The sequence below is a fragment of the Biomphalaria glabrata genome, chromosome 3 (genome assembly GCF_947242115.1).
Source record: "Biomphalaria glabrata chromosome 3, xgBioGlab47.1, whole genome shotgun sequence".
Taxonomy (NCBI): domain Eukaryota; kingdom Metazoa; phylum Mollusca; class Gastropoda; family Planorbidae; genus Biomphalaria; species Biomphalaria glabrata.
The window spans coordinates 4,613,626-4,630,796 of record NC_074713.1 but is presented as its reverse complement, the minus strand read 5'-3'; the positions used below and the strand labels follow the sequence as shown (position 1 = coordinate 4,630,796).

At 32.5% G+C, this 17,171-nt stretch overlaps 1 protein-coding gene across 5 annotated transcripts in view; it reads left to right on the top strand.

Annotated features, from left to right (window-relative positions):
- Positions 1 to 16,968, top strand: part of LOC106059194 (eIF-2-alpha kinase GCN2-like) — a 33,006-nt gene extending 16,038 nt beyond the window's left edge. For all 5 annotated transcript variants that reach the window (XM_056022988.1, XM_056022989.1, XM_056022987.1 and 2 more), the window contains exons 20-42: positions 1,318 to 1,390; positions 1,505 to 1,588; positions 1,736 to 1,858; positions 1,998 to 2,102; positions 3,210 to 3,371; positions 3,541 to 3,693; positions 3,835 to 4,071; positions 4,818 to 5,015; positions 6,120 to 6,280; positions 7,431 to 7,503; positions 7,840 to 7,956; positions 8,203 to 8,370; positions 8,778 to 8,858; positions 8,996 to 9,130; positions 9,261 to 9,365; positions 9,871 to 10,005; positions 10,707 to 10,799; positions 11,639 to 11,736; positions 12,701 to 12,890; positions 13,224 to 13,334; positions 13,451 to 13,500; positions 14,075 to 14,143; positions 14,402 to 16,968. In XM_056022988.1, the coding sequence (XP_055878963.1) occupies positions 1,318 to 1,390; positions 1,505 to 1,588; positions 1,736 to 1,858; positions 1,998 to 2,102; positions 3,210 to 3,371; positions 3,541 to 3,693; positions 3,835 to 4,071; positions 4,818 to 5,015; positions 6,120 to 6,280; positions 7,431 to 7,503; positions 7,840 to 7,956; positions 8,203 to 8,370; positions 8,778 to 8,858; positions 8,996 to 9,130; positions 9,261 to 9,365; positions 9,871 to 10,005; positions 10,707 to 10,799; positions 11,639 to 11,736; positions 12,701 to 12,890; positions 13,224 to 13,334; positions 13,451 to 13,500; positions 14,075 to 14,143; positions 14,402 to 14,483 (2,803 nt within the window). In that variant the 3' untranslated portion in view covers positions 14,484 to 16,968. The remainder of the gene's footprint in view (positions 1 to 1,317; positions 1,391 to 1,504; positions 1,589 to 1,735; positions 1,859 to 1,997; positions 2,103 to 3,209; positions 3,372 to 3,540; positions 3,694 to 3,834; positions 4,072 to 4,817; positions 5,016 to 6,119; positions 6,281 to 7,430; positions 7,504 to 7,839; positions 7,957 to 8,202; positions 8,371 to 8,777; positions 8,859 to 8,995; positions 9,131 to 9,260; positions 9,366 to 9,870; positions 10,006 to 10,706; positions 10,800 to 11,638; positions 11,737 to 12,700; positions 12,891 to 13,223; positions 13,335 to 13,450; positions 13,501 to 14,074; positions 14,144 to 14,401) is intronic.
- The last annotated feature ends 203 nt before the right edge of the window (positions 16,969 to 17,171 follow it).

Sequence of the window (17,171 nt, the reverse complement as noted above, 5' to 3'; positions counted from 1 at the left end):
ATTAGTTTATAAGCAACACAATTTTGATTCTAAATTACTGGTTTGTTTGTAAAATGTTCTACATGTTTCGGATGTTCCTTCAGAGTTGAAGACAGTTTACTTCCTAGTCCAAACCTCCCGCAGGACGACGGGGGATGGGAGTGGGCAGGATTTGAACCCTCGACCATCGATAAATCCGAACGACAGTCCAGCGCGCAAACCTCATGACCAGGCAGCCATCCTGGTTTCATGGTTTCAGCACTGTCAACATAAATTGTAAAGTTTTCATTTTACAGCATCATTTAGTCAGCAATTCTCCATAGAGACTATGTTAACACTGAAATAAAATAGACTCAATACAAATATACAGCGATCCTAAAGTATTGAGATTGCTCTAATCAGTGATTGCGGTCTATGGTGTCAATTGTTTCGGTTACTGCTACCAAATAATAATTTCAGTCAAATAACACTGCTTAATGCTCATTGAGAATGTAGCAGACATAAAACTAAAAGGCAAGTGAATGTAAAAAAGGGTTGAACAGATAGGTCTTAAAAATGATTGAAACAGATAGGTCTTAAAAATGATTGAACAGATAGGTCTTAAAAATGATTGAAACAGATAGGTCTTAAAAATGATTGAACAGATAGGTCTTAAAAATGATTGAACAGATAGGTCTTAAAAATGATTGAACAGAAAGGTCTTAAAATGATTGAACAGATAGGTCTTAAAAATGATTGAACAGATAGGTCTTAAAAATGATTGAACAGATAGGTCTTAAAAATGATTGAACAGATAGGTCTTAAAAATGATTGAACAAATAGGTCTTAAAAATGATTGAACAGATAGGTCTTAAAAATGATTGAACAGATAGGTCTTAAAAATGATTGAACAGATAGGTCTTAAAAATGATTGAACAGATAGGTCTTAAAAATGATTGAACAGATAGGTCTTAAAAATGATTGAACAGATAGGTCTTAAAAATGATTGAACAGATAGGTCTTAAAAAATGATTGAACAGATAGGTCTTACTATGTTTCTTGATGGTAGTCATGCTTTTTATGTGTTTTCTCAGTACACATGGGAACATGTTCCAAACTTTGAATCTATGTATTAAAAAGACCTTTAGTTCATAGGTTTTGAGCAGAAAACACAGCACACCTAGAAGATATGTACCCATAGAGCAGAACATAAGGAGTTATCAGTTCAACGGCTTTTATGATAGATGACAAAGCATGGTCACTTTGCAATTAATTTTTCCAGCCAGTGGATTGTGTTTACTAAAGTTACTAAATCAAAAACAATGATAAAAGCAAATAATGTTGTTTTTTCATCTTCAGGCCAAAAATGGACAGATCAGAAGATAGCATTATATTTGATGATGTAGATGGGAAGAAAAAATCACAATCTGAGGTATTTACATAACATGAACAGTAAGATTACATACAGCAGTCATGACCCATAGTGTAAGATGTGTGCTTGTGTGTACATTATATATACACATTTTTGTGTTTCCCAATATTTTAGAGTGAGGAAGAGGCTTTAACTGAAGTGAATACACCTAACAAGAAAACAGAAGAAAACATGCTGTTAAAAATACTCTACATTCAGGTTTGTGAACTGAATAAAGCAAACAGAATTAGGAGAGTTTTAATTAGTTTGGTTTGACAATGGTCTCTAATGTATCTTCTTATTAGATGGAGAGTTATAACTATTTTGGTTTGACAGTGTTCTCTAATGTATTATCTGATTGTGTAGATGGAGTACTGTGAGAAAAGTACATTGAGGAACTGTATTGATGCTGGTCTGTGTAATGACATGGACAGGGTCTGGAGACTGTTTAGAGAAATTATTGAAGGATTAGTTCACATACATGGCAAGGTAAGTGTAATGTAATCATTACTTTCACATCCTTTATTCCCACAACCAAAACATTTACATTACTCAACCGATTTTTTTTTTTTTTAACCAATTCTTCGCCTGCTTATTGATTCTTCATTTTGTTTATTTTTTTTACCAGGGTATGATTCACAGAGATTTAAAACCAGTCAACATTTTCTTAGATTCTCATGACCATGTCAAAATCGGTGACTTTGGGCTTGCAACAACTGACATAATAGCTAGGGTAAGATACTTTTTGAGTGTTTTATGTTATTTGTCTGTCCCAAACATCACTTTGGCATCCCTCAAGCACTTCTCCAAATGTTGGAAATAAGGGTGGAATAATGTATTACTTACTAACTTAGACATGTGTCCTTCCATCTTTGCCCATAGGGCGGAAAGCTTCATCCACAGAGATGTAGGCAACTTCCACAGCTGGTGCCCATGTATTTTAGTTTTTTGTAACCCTTTATTTTAAGGCTAATACAAATACAAATATTTAAAAAAATGACCTAAATGTCTCTTTAAGGCTTTGTTATCATTTTTATCAAAATACTATTGCTCTCTAGTATCTGTTGCTAAGGAACTAATTGAATTAGTAGAGCTGTCATTTTTTCTACTTTGGATTTGAATTCCTATGTTCAGTCAGTACTAGATGTTGAGAACTGTGGATATGTTTGATCATTGTAATGTCCACAAAACATAATTAACCACAAGATCTGATGAACTGTATTTTCCCAGCTACATGTAACTGAAATTTTTGAAGAATCAGTCTTACTTTTAAATACCTTAAAGGAATCTTACATTTCTACAAAGCTAATATCAACTCACTCTGTCTGTCTGTCTGGTAAAAAGTTTGACAATATTTTTCTCCCATTTTTCACTCTCTGATGAAGTTAAAATTTGGCACATTTATTCATTCAACCTGGGAAGACATGAATTAATCAGACAAATTAACCAATTAATTAATTAATTGTTGGTTATTAATTATTTTGTTTGATATCGAAATAAGGGGAATAAATGCTACCTTATGAGATATGTGGATGTATATATGGATTTAGTCCCCTTATTACATTTTGACACATTTTTTCTCCCACTTCCCTATCAAGTTGAAATTTTGTACAATTATTCATAGTTGATAACAATATACAAATCAATAAAAAAATAAACCATTTAGTACTAATTAATTAATTTTTGTTTAAATAGCAGAAAGGGTGCTAAACCCTGTAATTTTCAGGAAATTGCAGTAATTAGCTGTTCTTTCCCTTTGATTTTAAAAGTATTCTTTTTTTCTATTGCTTGTTTTTAGTTGCTTTTAATCAAATTCAAATTCAAATCTGATATTCTTCAGCAAGGAACAGTGGTCGACTCAACATTGCCTTCTTCTCAAGACATGGGCTTGAATCTCTCAAGATCTGGCTGTAGCACTGGAGATCTGACTGGCCAGGTTGGCACAGCTCTTTATGTTAGCCCTGAGATCATGAAGGGTCTGGGCAAAGTTCACTATGATCAGGTAACTTTTCTCACTCCCAAATACTAACAAAAGACCTTTAGGATAATTTCTGTGGAGATATTATATAGCCTATGATTGTTTTAATATTTTGTAATTTAAGATACGTAGGATAAGTGTTTGTTATTTGTAATGCTGCTCTAATGTTGTTATCAAATGTTTAATGTTTCAGAAAGTAGATATTTATAGTCTGGGTATTATCTTCTTTGAAATGTGTTACAAGTCACTGTCTACTGGGATGGAGAGAGTTAGGATTATCAATGGTTTACGTCAACCTGAAATTATTTTACCTGAAGAATTTTATACAGAAGAACTTTGCAACCAAGTAATATTTTTTGGTCTCAACATTTTTACATTCAGTTTCTTATATTTGCAAAATAAAAAATATTAACATAGTATTTATTTGACAGTGTAACTTTGATAAAAAATAATATTATGAAATTAAATTTCTAAAATGTACTAACAGGCTAAAATTATTCGTTGGCTGCTAAACCATGAGCCTACATTGAGACCTTCCTCCAAGGAACTCCTGAGTTCTGACCTTCTGCCCCCTCCCCTGATGCAGGAGACAGAGCTGAGTGAGATTTTAAGATCTACAATCTGCAATCCCCAGTCCTCGTCCTACAGATACATGTTGAATGCTATATTTAAACAAGAGGTCTCTCCTCTCCATGACATCACTTATGATCAAAGAAATTTTGAAGTAAGTTCAATGACTAGCAGTTTTTAAAATATGTATAGGTCTGCCCAGAACTGAGATGTTACATTGTATTCAGGAGAGACAACCCAAGCGCTGTTAGTGATTTTGGAGATTTATATGATTAGTGCTACTCAGTTATTCACTCTTTGTTTACATTTTAATTTTTAAGAATCAGTTTACTTTGTATAAGCTAGAAATACAGTAATAAAGAAGACCTAAAGAAGAATGTAAGAAAGTGAAAAAAGGAAGATATAGATAAAATAAGCAATGTCAAGGATGCTAAATGGATTACTATTGTTGACTCAATATCTCAAGAGGAGCAGTTGTCCATTTTGACTTTTTTTTTCACTTGCACCTTTGTCATACCTAATGCTTCCTCCGTAGTGATATGATATAGTGTTACAATAGGAAGAGCTTACTAGTTTGATCCTGGAGTGCACATAATTAATCAGATACACAAAAAAAAAAACCCAACTATTCATAGTTATTCAACATAGATATAAACCTACAACAACCATTTTGAGAATTATAAAAAAAAATTATTTATACTAGTAACCAAGAAATGATGAGTAGGAATTTATTTATGATCTCTGGTTCATGAATAAATGAATGGTCCTTCTAGTGAAGGTTTTCTATGACATCATTATTTTTGTTGTTTTTTTGTGTGTTTTTTTTTAAATTATATTGTAAAAATTTCTTAGAAATGTATATATTTGCATGAAATAATGTACACCAATATATGTACACAGAATGTCATCTCCTGGAAGACTGCTCTAGTCAACCAACAGTTAGAGTCAGTGCTAACACAAGTCTTCACTAGTCATGGAGCACTTCACATCCCCCTTCCATTGTTGGTGCCAAAGTGTAGTGTCTATGAAGACAATGAGCAGATAGTAATGGTGATGGACCATAGAGGAGGTGTTGTCACTCTTCCATTTGACCATAGAGTAAGTTCACCTGTCATTATTATCCCTATGTTATTTTTATACCTTAGTGATTTTTGCATGTAGCAACTAATCACTGGTTCTGTATGTCTATAACTATTTGTTTTTATTATTAGCATTTCTGGTCCCAAGATATTATTGACAAATTCTTTTTTACTTATAAGCTCATAACGCATATTATTATTTTTATGATTCTAAATTTCATATTGAATTGAACTAAATGTAATCATTATATTCTCTGATTGTCCTTTGGAGCTTCGGATAAATTTGATGTTTCAGGCTGTTCAACCTACTATTAGTACATCTGCTGTTCTGTGAATATCTCCCAATAGTTAATGTTTCACTTTGCTCCCTCAAGAAGACTTAAGGAAAATAGTTGCTTAAAAGTTAAATCTTTGCATAATTTAGAGAAATAATGTGTTTCAATTTGTATGTTGAGGACAAAGCTTTGTATCTTTTTGTTGCATTGTCTATTTGAGAGTTTCTGTTTTTCAATGTTTATGTTGTTCTTCTCTCTCAGTACCACAGCATGCATCCAGATTTAATAAATTATACACTGAAGTAACACAGAATTAAGTTGCTTTGAGGTTTAATTCTTTTATAATCTATTCCCAGAATAATTTATAAAGCAAAGCATTAAAAGTATTCACAAATCATCGTAATAAATTTAAAATGAAGAGATTGGATACTAATACAATTAACTAACAATAATGTAAAAGTACAACTTACTGATAGAACTGAGCTGACCAACTTGTATATTATTTTAAAAAGACTTTCCAAGAAACCACAATAACTTTCAACCTTTTCTTTCAAATTCTTTCATGCTGTCCAGTTAGACCTACTTACAAAACAACTGGTCAAAGTCTCAACTTGAAAATTTGTATCTTCAGAACATTATTTTGTTTTTTAATTCCAACTTCTCTGTCGAAATCTGTCATGTTGACCAAAAGCGCAGTAATTTGCAAGTAATCCAGTTATTCCTTTGATTGCTGGAAAATTCTCTTAGTTTTATGGTGTTTTTTTTTGTTTTTTTTACATTAACTTTTTTAATTAAAGAATTAAATCTATGAATTGAAAGCTTGCACGAATTGTCATCTGTCCCTGCAGGTTTCCCTAGCACGCTATGTAATGAGAAACAATGTCCAGTCCATGAAGAGATACGCTCTAGGAAAAGTTTTTAGAGAAAAGAAATTTTTTAATGTCCTGTACAATGTCCACCCAAAAGAGTTGACTGAATGTTCCTTTGATATCATCACGCCATCCTCCAGGTGAGTACTTTTGGTTTGTTTTGTCTCATATCATCACGCCATCCCCCAGGTGAGTTATTTTGGTGTGTCTTGTCTCATCATCATCACCCCATCCTCCAGGTGAGTACTTTTGGTGTGTTTTGTCTCATATCATCACGCCACCCTCCAGGTGAGTACTTTTGGTGTGTTTTGTCCCATATCATCACCCCAACCTCGAGGTGAGTCCTTTTTGTGTGTTTTGTCTCATATCATCACCCCATCTTCCAGGTGAGTACTTTGAGTGTTGGTCTCATTTCTTCTCATTTCCTTAGGACATCTCCTTTTAGGGTGTTAGTCTGTAATCATCTTATAATTTCTTATTTTTTCATTTGCTGTGTCTTACAATTTATTTTCTTTTTTCACCTGTATCACACAATGTAACGACCACTTCTAATTTCCCCCACTCTAATGCCTTAAAAAATAGGATGGATAAGTTCACAAGCATTTGGCTTATAGCACATGAAGTTCTTCAGATTTTCTGAGATTTATAGTAAGCTCTTTAAGACATTCCTAAGACCAACGCACTTAAAAGTTTTCTTGGCATATGTGATTTTCACATAAACAGGTGAATTTTATGTCATCTAGACTTCTAATTCTTAACAAGAATTTTACAGTATTCATAGTAACATCTGACAGTTTCTGTTTTTTTACCTAGCTTTCTCATTGTTAGCGAATAATTCTTCACATTTCAGATTTTTATTGACCATTAGCCGATATCTTATAAACTGCAGATGTATAGACACAGAAGATTGAGATAGGGTGTCTCTACAGATGTATAGACACAGTACGATTGAGATAGTTTGGCTCTACAGATGTATAGACACAGTATGATTGAGATAGTTTGTCTCTGCAGATGTATAGATACAGTATAATTGAGATAGTTTGGCTCTACAGATGTATAGACAGTATGATTGAGATAGTTTGGCTCTACAGATGTATAGACACAGTATGATTGAGATAGTGTGTCTCTACAGATGTATAGACACAGTATGATTGAGATAGTGTGTCTCTACAGATGTATAGACACAGTATGATTGAGATAGTTTGTCTCTGCAGATGTATAGACACAGTATGATTGAGATAGTTTGGCTCATGTATGATATAAGCAAACTTTTTTTTTTCATTTTTTCAGTGCTAGTTTGATACCAGATGCTGAAGTGCTGACAGTGGTCCAAGAAATTATTAATAAGTATCCATCATTACAGGTCAGTCTTTGTAAAATAGTGCATACAATTAGAATGTAGAACTATGGAGTAAAATACAAGTAGTCACGATACATTAATTTTTTAGTTTTAAAGATACACATAATGTTGTCATTGCCATAATTCTTCATTAAATTAAAACCATTTAAATGTATCTTATAATTTACAATACAAATGTTATCACTACAGTTATGAGATGTAGTATAATATACAAAAGTAAGAGACAAAATATGAAATAAAAAAGATTATTACTATCCAATAGTAATCAATTGAAGAATGTTCCTTAATTAGTTGGAGCTCTTATTTACATTACATATGGATTAAAATAACAATTCACAGGCTCGGAATTACTATGTTAGGATGAACCATATGTCTCTATTGAAAGCTGTTTTATTACATTGTGGCATTGCAGAGAACTTGCACTCCACAACCTTGGCTCTCCTGACAGAGAAAATGGTAAGATTTTCTAGTACTCTTTCAGTTTGTATCTGGCACATCTGGGACTGGCATTTTTTAGGTTCAAGCAAATTTAATTGTAAGCCATTTAATTTGTTCATTTAATAATTTTCTTATGATTCATGATTTCTTTTTCTAAAAAAGTCTTATTCATAATCCTGGTTATTTGAACAATTTTAAACCATCATAAGCTTTCAAGTGATTATTAATTGTTTCTTGATTTAAAAACTCTCCTGAATGTTTCAGCCCAGCAAACCCAAGAGCAAAATCTCTGATCTAGTCAGCGACCATCTCAAAATAAAATTGTCAGAGCAAGCAGCCACCCAATTGAATGTTTTGTTGAATGTTGAGGGTCCCATTGACAAGGTTTCCAGGGAAGCTTGCATCAGAAGTATAACCAAAGGAACATCCTTGGTCAGTATACTAAACCTTTTGCTTAGGTCTTTTTTTCCCCATGGAATGAACAATGAAACTGGTTCATGGACTCACCACTTGAGAGTATTGATGCAAAATCAAAGCAAAATTGAAACATATCTTATAATTCATCTCAAAGCTTCATGGAACACAGATATTAAGTAAAATTAAACAAAAATGCAAAACTGTGAACCATAGTGAGTGACTACACCCATTAACAAAAACAAAATTGATGTGATGTATATAAAATATATATATAAAAAAAGATAAGTTTCACTTAATAAATCATATTTAGTAGTTAACTGATTTTGCTACCCAATAGTTGTCTAAGCATGTGGAATGTAGTAATTTAACTTTAATTGAGACAGATTTATTTTTTTTAAATATTTAATTGATCTACTCTCTAGGCTTGTTCATTAGCTAAAACTGGATTACATGACATTGAAAATATTATATCTCACACAGTCAGCCTGGGGCTAAAACTGAAGGTGAGAATTGTTGGATAGTTTGATAGCTTGGAGTTGATTAGGTTACTTTGGTTGTTGTTTTTTTATTTGTTTCATATTAAAATTACTGCAAAATGCTTTCATGGTAATTACTAACTAAATGTTCTCCTCTGTTTCAGATAATTGTGACTGTTGGTCTAATTTATAATCCAAATCAATATTCTGGTGTCATCTTTGAAGTCATGTGTGACAGCAAGAAAAAGAAAAAACTGCTGCCTGAAGTTCTGGCTGCAGGAGGTCGCTATGATAAACTGGTGATGTAACTTAAATATATTTGCTTTTATTTGTTAAATTATATATGGTTACATTGTATTTTTTTATTGTATTGATGTTTTGGTAGTTATTATTGTAATTGTTAAAATATATAATGCACTTCTAATTCAGATAGAGAAATTTAAAGTGTATGCAAGTGCTTCAGAGTATCCTCGTGGAGTTGGAATTAGCTTATCATTTGACAGACTAGCAGCTGTTGTAGCGGAGGATGAACAGGTGAGTCCAGGAAGATATAAAAAATTAAAAATCAACTTCTAACAGTAAGTAGACCTTCCAAACTGCATGTAGTTTTTATCTAAAACATATGGATCTCTTTTTGCAAAGAGGTCTTCAGCGAAAAATAAGGGAGAAAACTTCTTATAATATGGAGCATGCCAGAAATAAAAGCTTCATTTTCTTTTTAGTCCTGTTTCTGTGAATGAATTCCCAAGTGTTTGTCATTGACATCAATCTGCCTATAGATAATGACATTAAAGTATATTCAGTGTCACAGACTTCTAAAGTGGCAGGCTTATTTATCAGTTTGTAGCTACAAGTCCACAAGGTATGGTCAGAGTTTCCCAGATTGTATCAACATAATTGTTTCTCTCTGCAATCAGGGCTTTTTTTTTTCTCAACTATCCACAGAACCAGCACTTTTAACAAGCAAAGTACCAATTAGTTTCATATCAATTTTATTTGTCTTAATATTAAGACCTTTGCAATTCAATCTCATCTACAGAACAAAAACCTTTCCCCATGTGATGTACTAGTCTGCAGTCTGGGCTATCACTTGATGGTGAAGGAGAGGTTAGCAGTAGCCAGAGAACTGAGGTCAGCTGGCTTTAGAACTGAAGTCTTATTTGATAAGCCAGAGGTACAGTTTCAATTCAGTTCTTTTCACTATCTTATAGAATAGAGATGAGCTGAAACATATTAGACTTTTATTTGCTTAGATAAACTTTTTGAGGACAAATTGTCTTACATATTCTGTTCAGTATTGTTTGTGTTTACTTTGAATTGATAATAATAAGGTCAGATAGTAGAATTACAGACTTTCCTCTTTAAATTGTATTAAGTTGTTTGTTTTTTTCAGTAATTTTGCATTTTATTGTAGTGGTTGTTTGGAATCCTTTCCGTACTTAATGTTTTATTTTAAGAACATTTAAAACTTAACTAATTAGTTCCTAGGAGGCACGATGGCTGAGCGGTAAAGCACTTGGCTTCCATACCGGGGCGGAGGTTCGAATCCTGGTGAAGACTGGGATTTTTAATTATGGGATCTTCCTGCGCCTCTAAGTCTACCCAGCTCTAATGGGTACCTGGCATTTTTTTTGGGAAAAGTAAAGGTGGTTGGTCGTTGTGCTGGCCACATGACACCCTCATAAACCATAGGCCACAGAAACAGATGACCTTTACATCATCTGCCCTATAGATCGCAAGGGGAACTTTTACTTTTACTTTAATTAGTTCCTCTTACTTGTATGTCAGCTTAGGTTTGACAAATTTGACACTCCTTTAGCCTAGTCCACCTGCCTATATAAATAATAGAAACTTGTTTAAAAATGAATTATTCAGGACTTTGATGCTTTGCAAGAAAATTGTCGTAACAGAGGCATCTCTTACATTGTGATTATAAAAGAGAGTGAAATGATTTCATCTCAAGTCAAGGTTAGTCTTTTAGTTTGACATATTGTATTCTTTACTAGTTCTTTTCAGTTTTTGTGATTTTGTTTTTTCATAGAAAGTTAAAGAAAACAAAGAAAGAATTTTAGTCTATTAAAAGAAAATATAAATCAAATAAGATTCAAAATCCAAATCTTACACTAATTGTGGTGTTCTATTTTGAGAAATGATGAACTGAGATGCTCTAATGTAAGTATGTACATTAAATTTTTTCAGTTAAACAACAGCTCATAGGTTTCTAACCGTGACACACTAAAGTAAATGCAGTGATTAAATGTTTATCTTTTTAAGCTCAATTCACAGAATAAAAACAATAATGCAAATATTGAAACAAAGTAACATTACTAAATAATTCCAGTGTAGAATACCATTGAAACAAACTCTTGCTCTTGACCAAGTGTGCAGTCAAACGTGCACCAATACTAGATTCTGTTTAGGATTCTTCATTTCAAGAAAACATTAAGAAACTAGAATGTAACCGAAAATAGAACTGTCAGGTTTATCAGAAATGAGTACATACAATTGACTACGAGTAACAACGTTGCTACAGTCAAATAATAAAATAGTCCATGAAGATAATGACATATTTCTTATTTGTATAGGTCCTCTTTGTTTTCCTAGTGCTACTAGAGCATGGAATAAGTGACTGGAATAAGTCTACAAAACCATTTAGTTTAGTGCCTCATTAGTTTCTATGTGTTAACACATCAATATTGGTAGCTCATAGGAATCTTATTTTTTTTTTTAGAAGGAATGTCTGTTTGTAAACTGTTTGTTCTACATGTTTGGAAATTGTGAAGATAAGCTACTTCTTGTCTTCCTAGGTTCAGTGTTTAGACAAAATGACAGAGAAAATGTTGGACAGTAGAGCTTTAGTGGACTACTTGAATAGATTGAAACATTTGAGAGAAAGAGAGAGAAGGTTAGTGCTACAAAACTCATTTATATACAGTCAACCCTTGATAATCCGACACTTTTTAATCCAACTCAGCAGCGCATGTGTTATTTAACATACAAGTCTCGCCTCTTCACGTCTGCTTCATGCTGTGTGGGGATACATTCTTGATTGTCTTTCTTTGATTACTATTAGACCTGCATATTTATTGTCTTTCTATTACTATTAGTCCTGCCATATTTTTTACTGTTAAAGTTTTTGTTACATCTTGTATGATGGCAAACAATGCTGGCAGACATAATCATAAAACATGATGTCTTCTTGAAAAAATGGGAAATGATTAAGATTTAGGACCTGTTGGTGAAACTTTGACTTTAATGTCTTCAATTAGCTTTAATTAAATTCTATGAAGTACAGCTAACCTTTGGTCATCTGACATTTTCAATAATCCGACACCACTACCACCACAGTCCCTCTTGACTCATTAGTTATTTATTTGCAACCAGTCTTATATGCCTCATATTCTGTTTGACTGCCCCCAGACTTGCTGATCTCCATCTCGACAGGTCTGGGAAACCCAAAATTCTCGACCTGTATGGCGACATTTATGCACTACGCAAGACAGCAGGGTTTCTGTCCAGGGCGTTTTCAAGAGAGGATTTGAGCCTCTCAAGCCCTCACTCTAATGGAGTTTGATGATGATGATGAATAAATTACTATCATTATGATTGTAAGAAATATAACAGTTGCTGATGTAACTGTGTGAAATGAATGGGAAAGTTCTAACTTAATAACAGTTATATTAGTAATATGTTTTAGATCTGCATGCAACCTAACTGTATCAGTTTGTGCTATAAATAAGCTTTGTAATTTATCTTCTAAGCCTATTTTGAAAACATGGTGGTAATGGTAGATTGATCATGTGTTCTTATTGTTCGTAGGTGTCTGTGTGATTTTGTAATGTGACTTATTTACTTGCTCTTCTATTCAGTGTCTCATCAGAGACGGTCTCTAATGCCAGAGCGTTTTCAAAAGACAATCAAGGCTATGGTGACGGGAGTCACAGTCTTGGTACCAGTATGCAGTCAACTAACAGCAGTGGGCAGACATTTTACAACTTTGTCTTTCTGTCTCAGGACAGCAAAAAAAGTCAGGTCACTCGACGGAAACAAGAAGCAATAGTGAGTTTTGGACTTTTCAACCAACCTTTTGGTATTTATTAATAATTTATCATTAATGAAATGTGGAACTTAGAAGTAAAACTATTGACCACCAAACCTGCCATGTCCATTTTAAATCCTGGCAAATGTTATGTATTTAACTCAAATATTGTCTTGAATATATTTTTAAAATTTGAGGCATTTTTTTTGTAAAGGAAAGACTTTAATGTATTTGTGTATTTCTATTACAGACACATGATCATTTCATAAAAAGATGTTTATGTTATAGTCTTCTATATTGTTTTTTTTTGTTTAGTTTATATGCTAACTAGTTTTTCATTTTTAACCTTTTAGATTGCTAACAAAATAGCTTCTCAGTTTCCATGGATACCAGATAAAAATCTTGAGGTTCTTGCTTTGGACTTGACATCCTCCAACATTAAGATTATTCAAGCTCATCTAGAGGTGACTACATCTTCAAAATTTGTTGAACCTGATTCTTTGTTTTATTTGTAGACTTTAGTCTGTTTGACCTTTTTATATTTTTGTACTTTTAACTCATAATGATTTATTTGTTCTAGCTGAGCAATGAAGATGCCTTTGAAGACAGTATTAAAGCTATAATTGAGAAGTGAGTTTACTCTGTGAGATATTTGAAGTCATGTAGGGTTATACTTTTAATTTTTCCACTTTTAATTCTTCCACTATTATGGGGTAAGAAATTTGTTTCAAGTCTAATGGAAGTATTATGGTTTTCTTAAGTGGAAATAAAAAATAATCAGAATACAACCTAGAAGAGCTCTTTTGTTAGTGAAATATGTATTGCTTTTTTTTTTGTTCTGAAAATTGTTTAATAAAAGTAATTTTTTTCGTATTTTTAAAGCTTATAATTTTTTTAAAAATTATATCTACATTAATTTTTTTTCAAGAATTTTTATTTTTATTCAAAGCTACCCTCTTTGTTAAGATTTAGAGTGTAGCTTTTCAAACACAGAGGAACAATTGGGTTAGGAAATTCAAAAACTAAAAAAAAACAAATTAAATTTATCTACCACAGGCCATCTTGTATTCATTATTACACACTATTCAAATAAAAAAAAATTTCTATTCAAAGATAAAATGCTTTAACATTTATGAAAATCCAATATTCTTATTTCAAAATGTATATTTTTTGTTGTCATTAAATTTGTATCTTTCTCTCCCAGGCTTGGGAAATTCCGCAAATATCTAACTGAAGTTTTTGAAGCAATTTACAGCATAAAGTTCAGGAAAAGGTAAAAAAGGGCTTTTGTTTTAATGTTAGACTTTGACACACATGTAAAATACTTCATGGGAAGTGGAAGAAAGTTTTTTTTTTCCTTAACCAAGTTTTTATAGTAATAGTTTGAGTAGTTTTCCAATGCCATAAATACCATCTAGATGGTTGCCTGGTATGCTACACAGTGAGTGATGGGAACCTTTTTTTAAAACTTTTTTTGGAATTTTTATTTAAACTTCTTCTACTTAAACTTACACTATTTGTCTTTGTTCAGGTGCAGATTCATCTTTTTGTACAGCACCAAGGAAGAAACTTTACACCTATTGGTGATTCCAGAAGATGGTTCAACTTCATGATAGTCATTAGTCAGCTTTCATTATTGACACTTACAATTGTACAAGTACATAAAAGCTCTAGTTCAAGACAAAGAGGGCTGTAACTATTTGCCAAATAAATGTGAAAGCAACTTACACTTTCGCATGCCAAAGTTTTTGATGTTTGAGTTGAAACAAAGAATTCACAGTCTCCACAGTATTAATTTTGAGTTTCCCCAAGGATATACTCACTGTTATTCTTTTATTAGACGTTTTTTTTGTTGACATTCTCAGCTAATAATTATCTGATGTCATTATGTATTATTCAACTACAACATGCGGTACACAATGGGTTACTATATTTTTTCCTTTTGTCCATTAACCCTTTCACAATGTCATATCATGTTATTATTTTGTGTTCAACTACAACATGCGGTACACAATGGGTTAATATATTGTTTCCTTCTGTCCATTAACCCTTTCACGATGTCATATCATGTTATTATTTTGTGTTAATAGCTTCCAGTATTGTTGGTTTTGTTCAATATTTGCTTTTAATTAATTGTATAGACTATGGTAAGCTTTGGTAGCGTTGGATGACTGTGTTCTGTGATGAATGAGTTAAAGCTTAATAATTGCGTTGTATGTAGCTGAATGTCATATCATGTTATTATTTTGTGTTCAACTACAACATGCGGTACACAATGGGTTAATATATTGTTTCCTTCTGTCCATTAACCCTTTCACGATGTCATATCATGTTATTATTTTGTGTTAATAGCTTCCAGTATTGTTGGTTTTGTTCAATATTTGCTTTTAATTAATTGTATAGACTATGGTAAGCTTTGGTAGCGTTGGATGACTGTGTTCTGTGATGAATGAGTTAAAGCTTAATAATTGCGTTGTATGTAGCTCAGCTTTAACACTCTGAGGTAGTTGAAGGAGTGGTCTCTCTATTGATTTGAGGGGTTTGAAACCCTGTGTTACATTCTTATATTTATTGTTTGTAATGTTTAAACATATCAAGCTTAGTCAGTTCCAAGATTGTATCTAGCAGGCATTCACAACTGTGTTAGACATTATAGCATTCACCAAGTAAGTTCTTGTACATTGGTTTAGTTTAGTAGAGCATTGATACCTTGAAAGTTTGCTTTCTATTGCAAATACCAGCCATTGTGTGAGTCACCATATTTATTTAACTCTGGATCATTTTGTATTTATGTAACAAAAAAAAGTGAAGTTTAAAAGTAGCTCCCCCCCACCCCCCAATGTATAATAATTTGAGCCAGCAAATCAAGGGATCTGTGCTGGAAACAGATTCTAAATATTTAAAGGGTGACTTAAAATCTTATGTTCATTCATTGTTTGCCATTATGACTTGAGTTAGAACTTCTTTTTGAGTCTACAAATGTCCACTGACTTTTTTCCTTTTCACATCATCCTGTTTTCCTAGCTCTTTAAAAGCATTCTCTTTCCAGGCTTAGTGAACTGAACACATTAAATGGCTGGCTAGCTGCCTTGTCATGTGTTATGCTATCTGGATTGTCATCTCAATGGTTTTAAGGGTCGAACCCTGCCAGCCGCAATCCCCTCCCTCACAAATCCTGCGGGAGTTTGGTATAGAATGTCATCATCTTCAATTCTGAAGGAACATCCAGGTATATTAATAAGGTTTTTTAAAGAATGGCCTTAAAGGTGTCTGACAATTTTGTTTTTCCTTTTTGAGAATCTGCACCAAAAGGCAGTTCTTGTTCACTAGATTTGGCCAGCTAGATTGTGTATTTATAGGAGTTTATAAATATTTAGACAAGTGAAAAGACATGAAATGTAACATTCTAGAATTCAGATCTAAGTATCTCACTGACTAAGTTAGTTAACACTTTAAGCATTATTTTCACGTATAATATTTTTTCTTTATATCTGTGAAAACAACTTTCTAGCCAATTGATTATGTTTAATTTTTTTAAAGTAGGAAAAAAAATGCTAATTGTGGTTTTCTCTAAAATACTTAGATCCTTTCTTTGTGTTTAGTGCTGTGCTTAAAATAGGCTCTTGCAAGTTCACACATTTTATAAAGGCATTACATGGCTATTTCTGTAGTGTTGAAGAATACTTGTGATAAATATTATTATGATCAATACTATATTTGCTCAAAGTGCCTTGACTCAGTGGCCAACTTCACAAGCATTTTATTGTAAGCTTGTGTTGACAAAGGCTGATCAGGATGCTGTTGATTGCACATTCCCCCCCCCCCCTCTTTAATTGTAAAATATTTGCTAGTAATGTTGTTATTGACCAAGTATTACAAAAAATGAGGCCTTGAATTTCTGGGACCAAGACAGAAATCTAGACCACTTTTATGTAACTGTATAAAGTGTAAATAAAAATATATTTTAACAAATGTGTGAAAAGTATTACTGATTTGAATAGGACAGATTGTTTGGAGTGCAGTCCCTTGTTTAGTTCAGCTTATTGCATATTTTGTTTGATTGGATGATAGATATAGATAAAATATTTATGAATTAAATATTCTTTGATTTGTTCACTTTTTGTACTTAGACCAATTTATCTAACTTTTAGTACAATAACTTACATCTAACCTTTGGTAAAATAATTTACATACATTTTTTGTTTAATATAAAAAAACGAACTCCTAATGTTTTCAAATAAAAACACTACACTAATCAGCTTAACATGCTGAATTTATTAAATTGTTTAAAATCTCTTGCA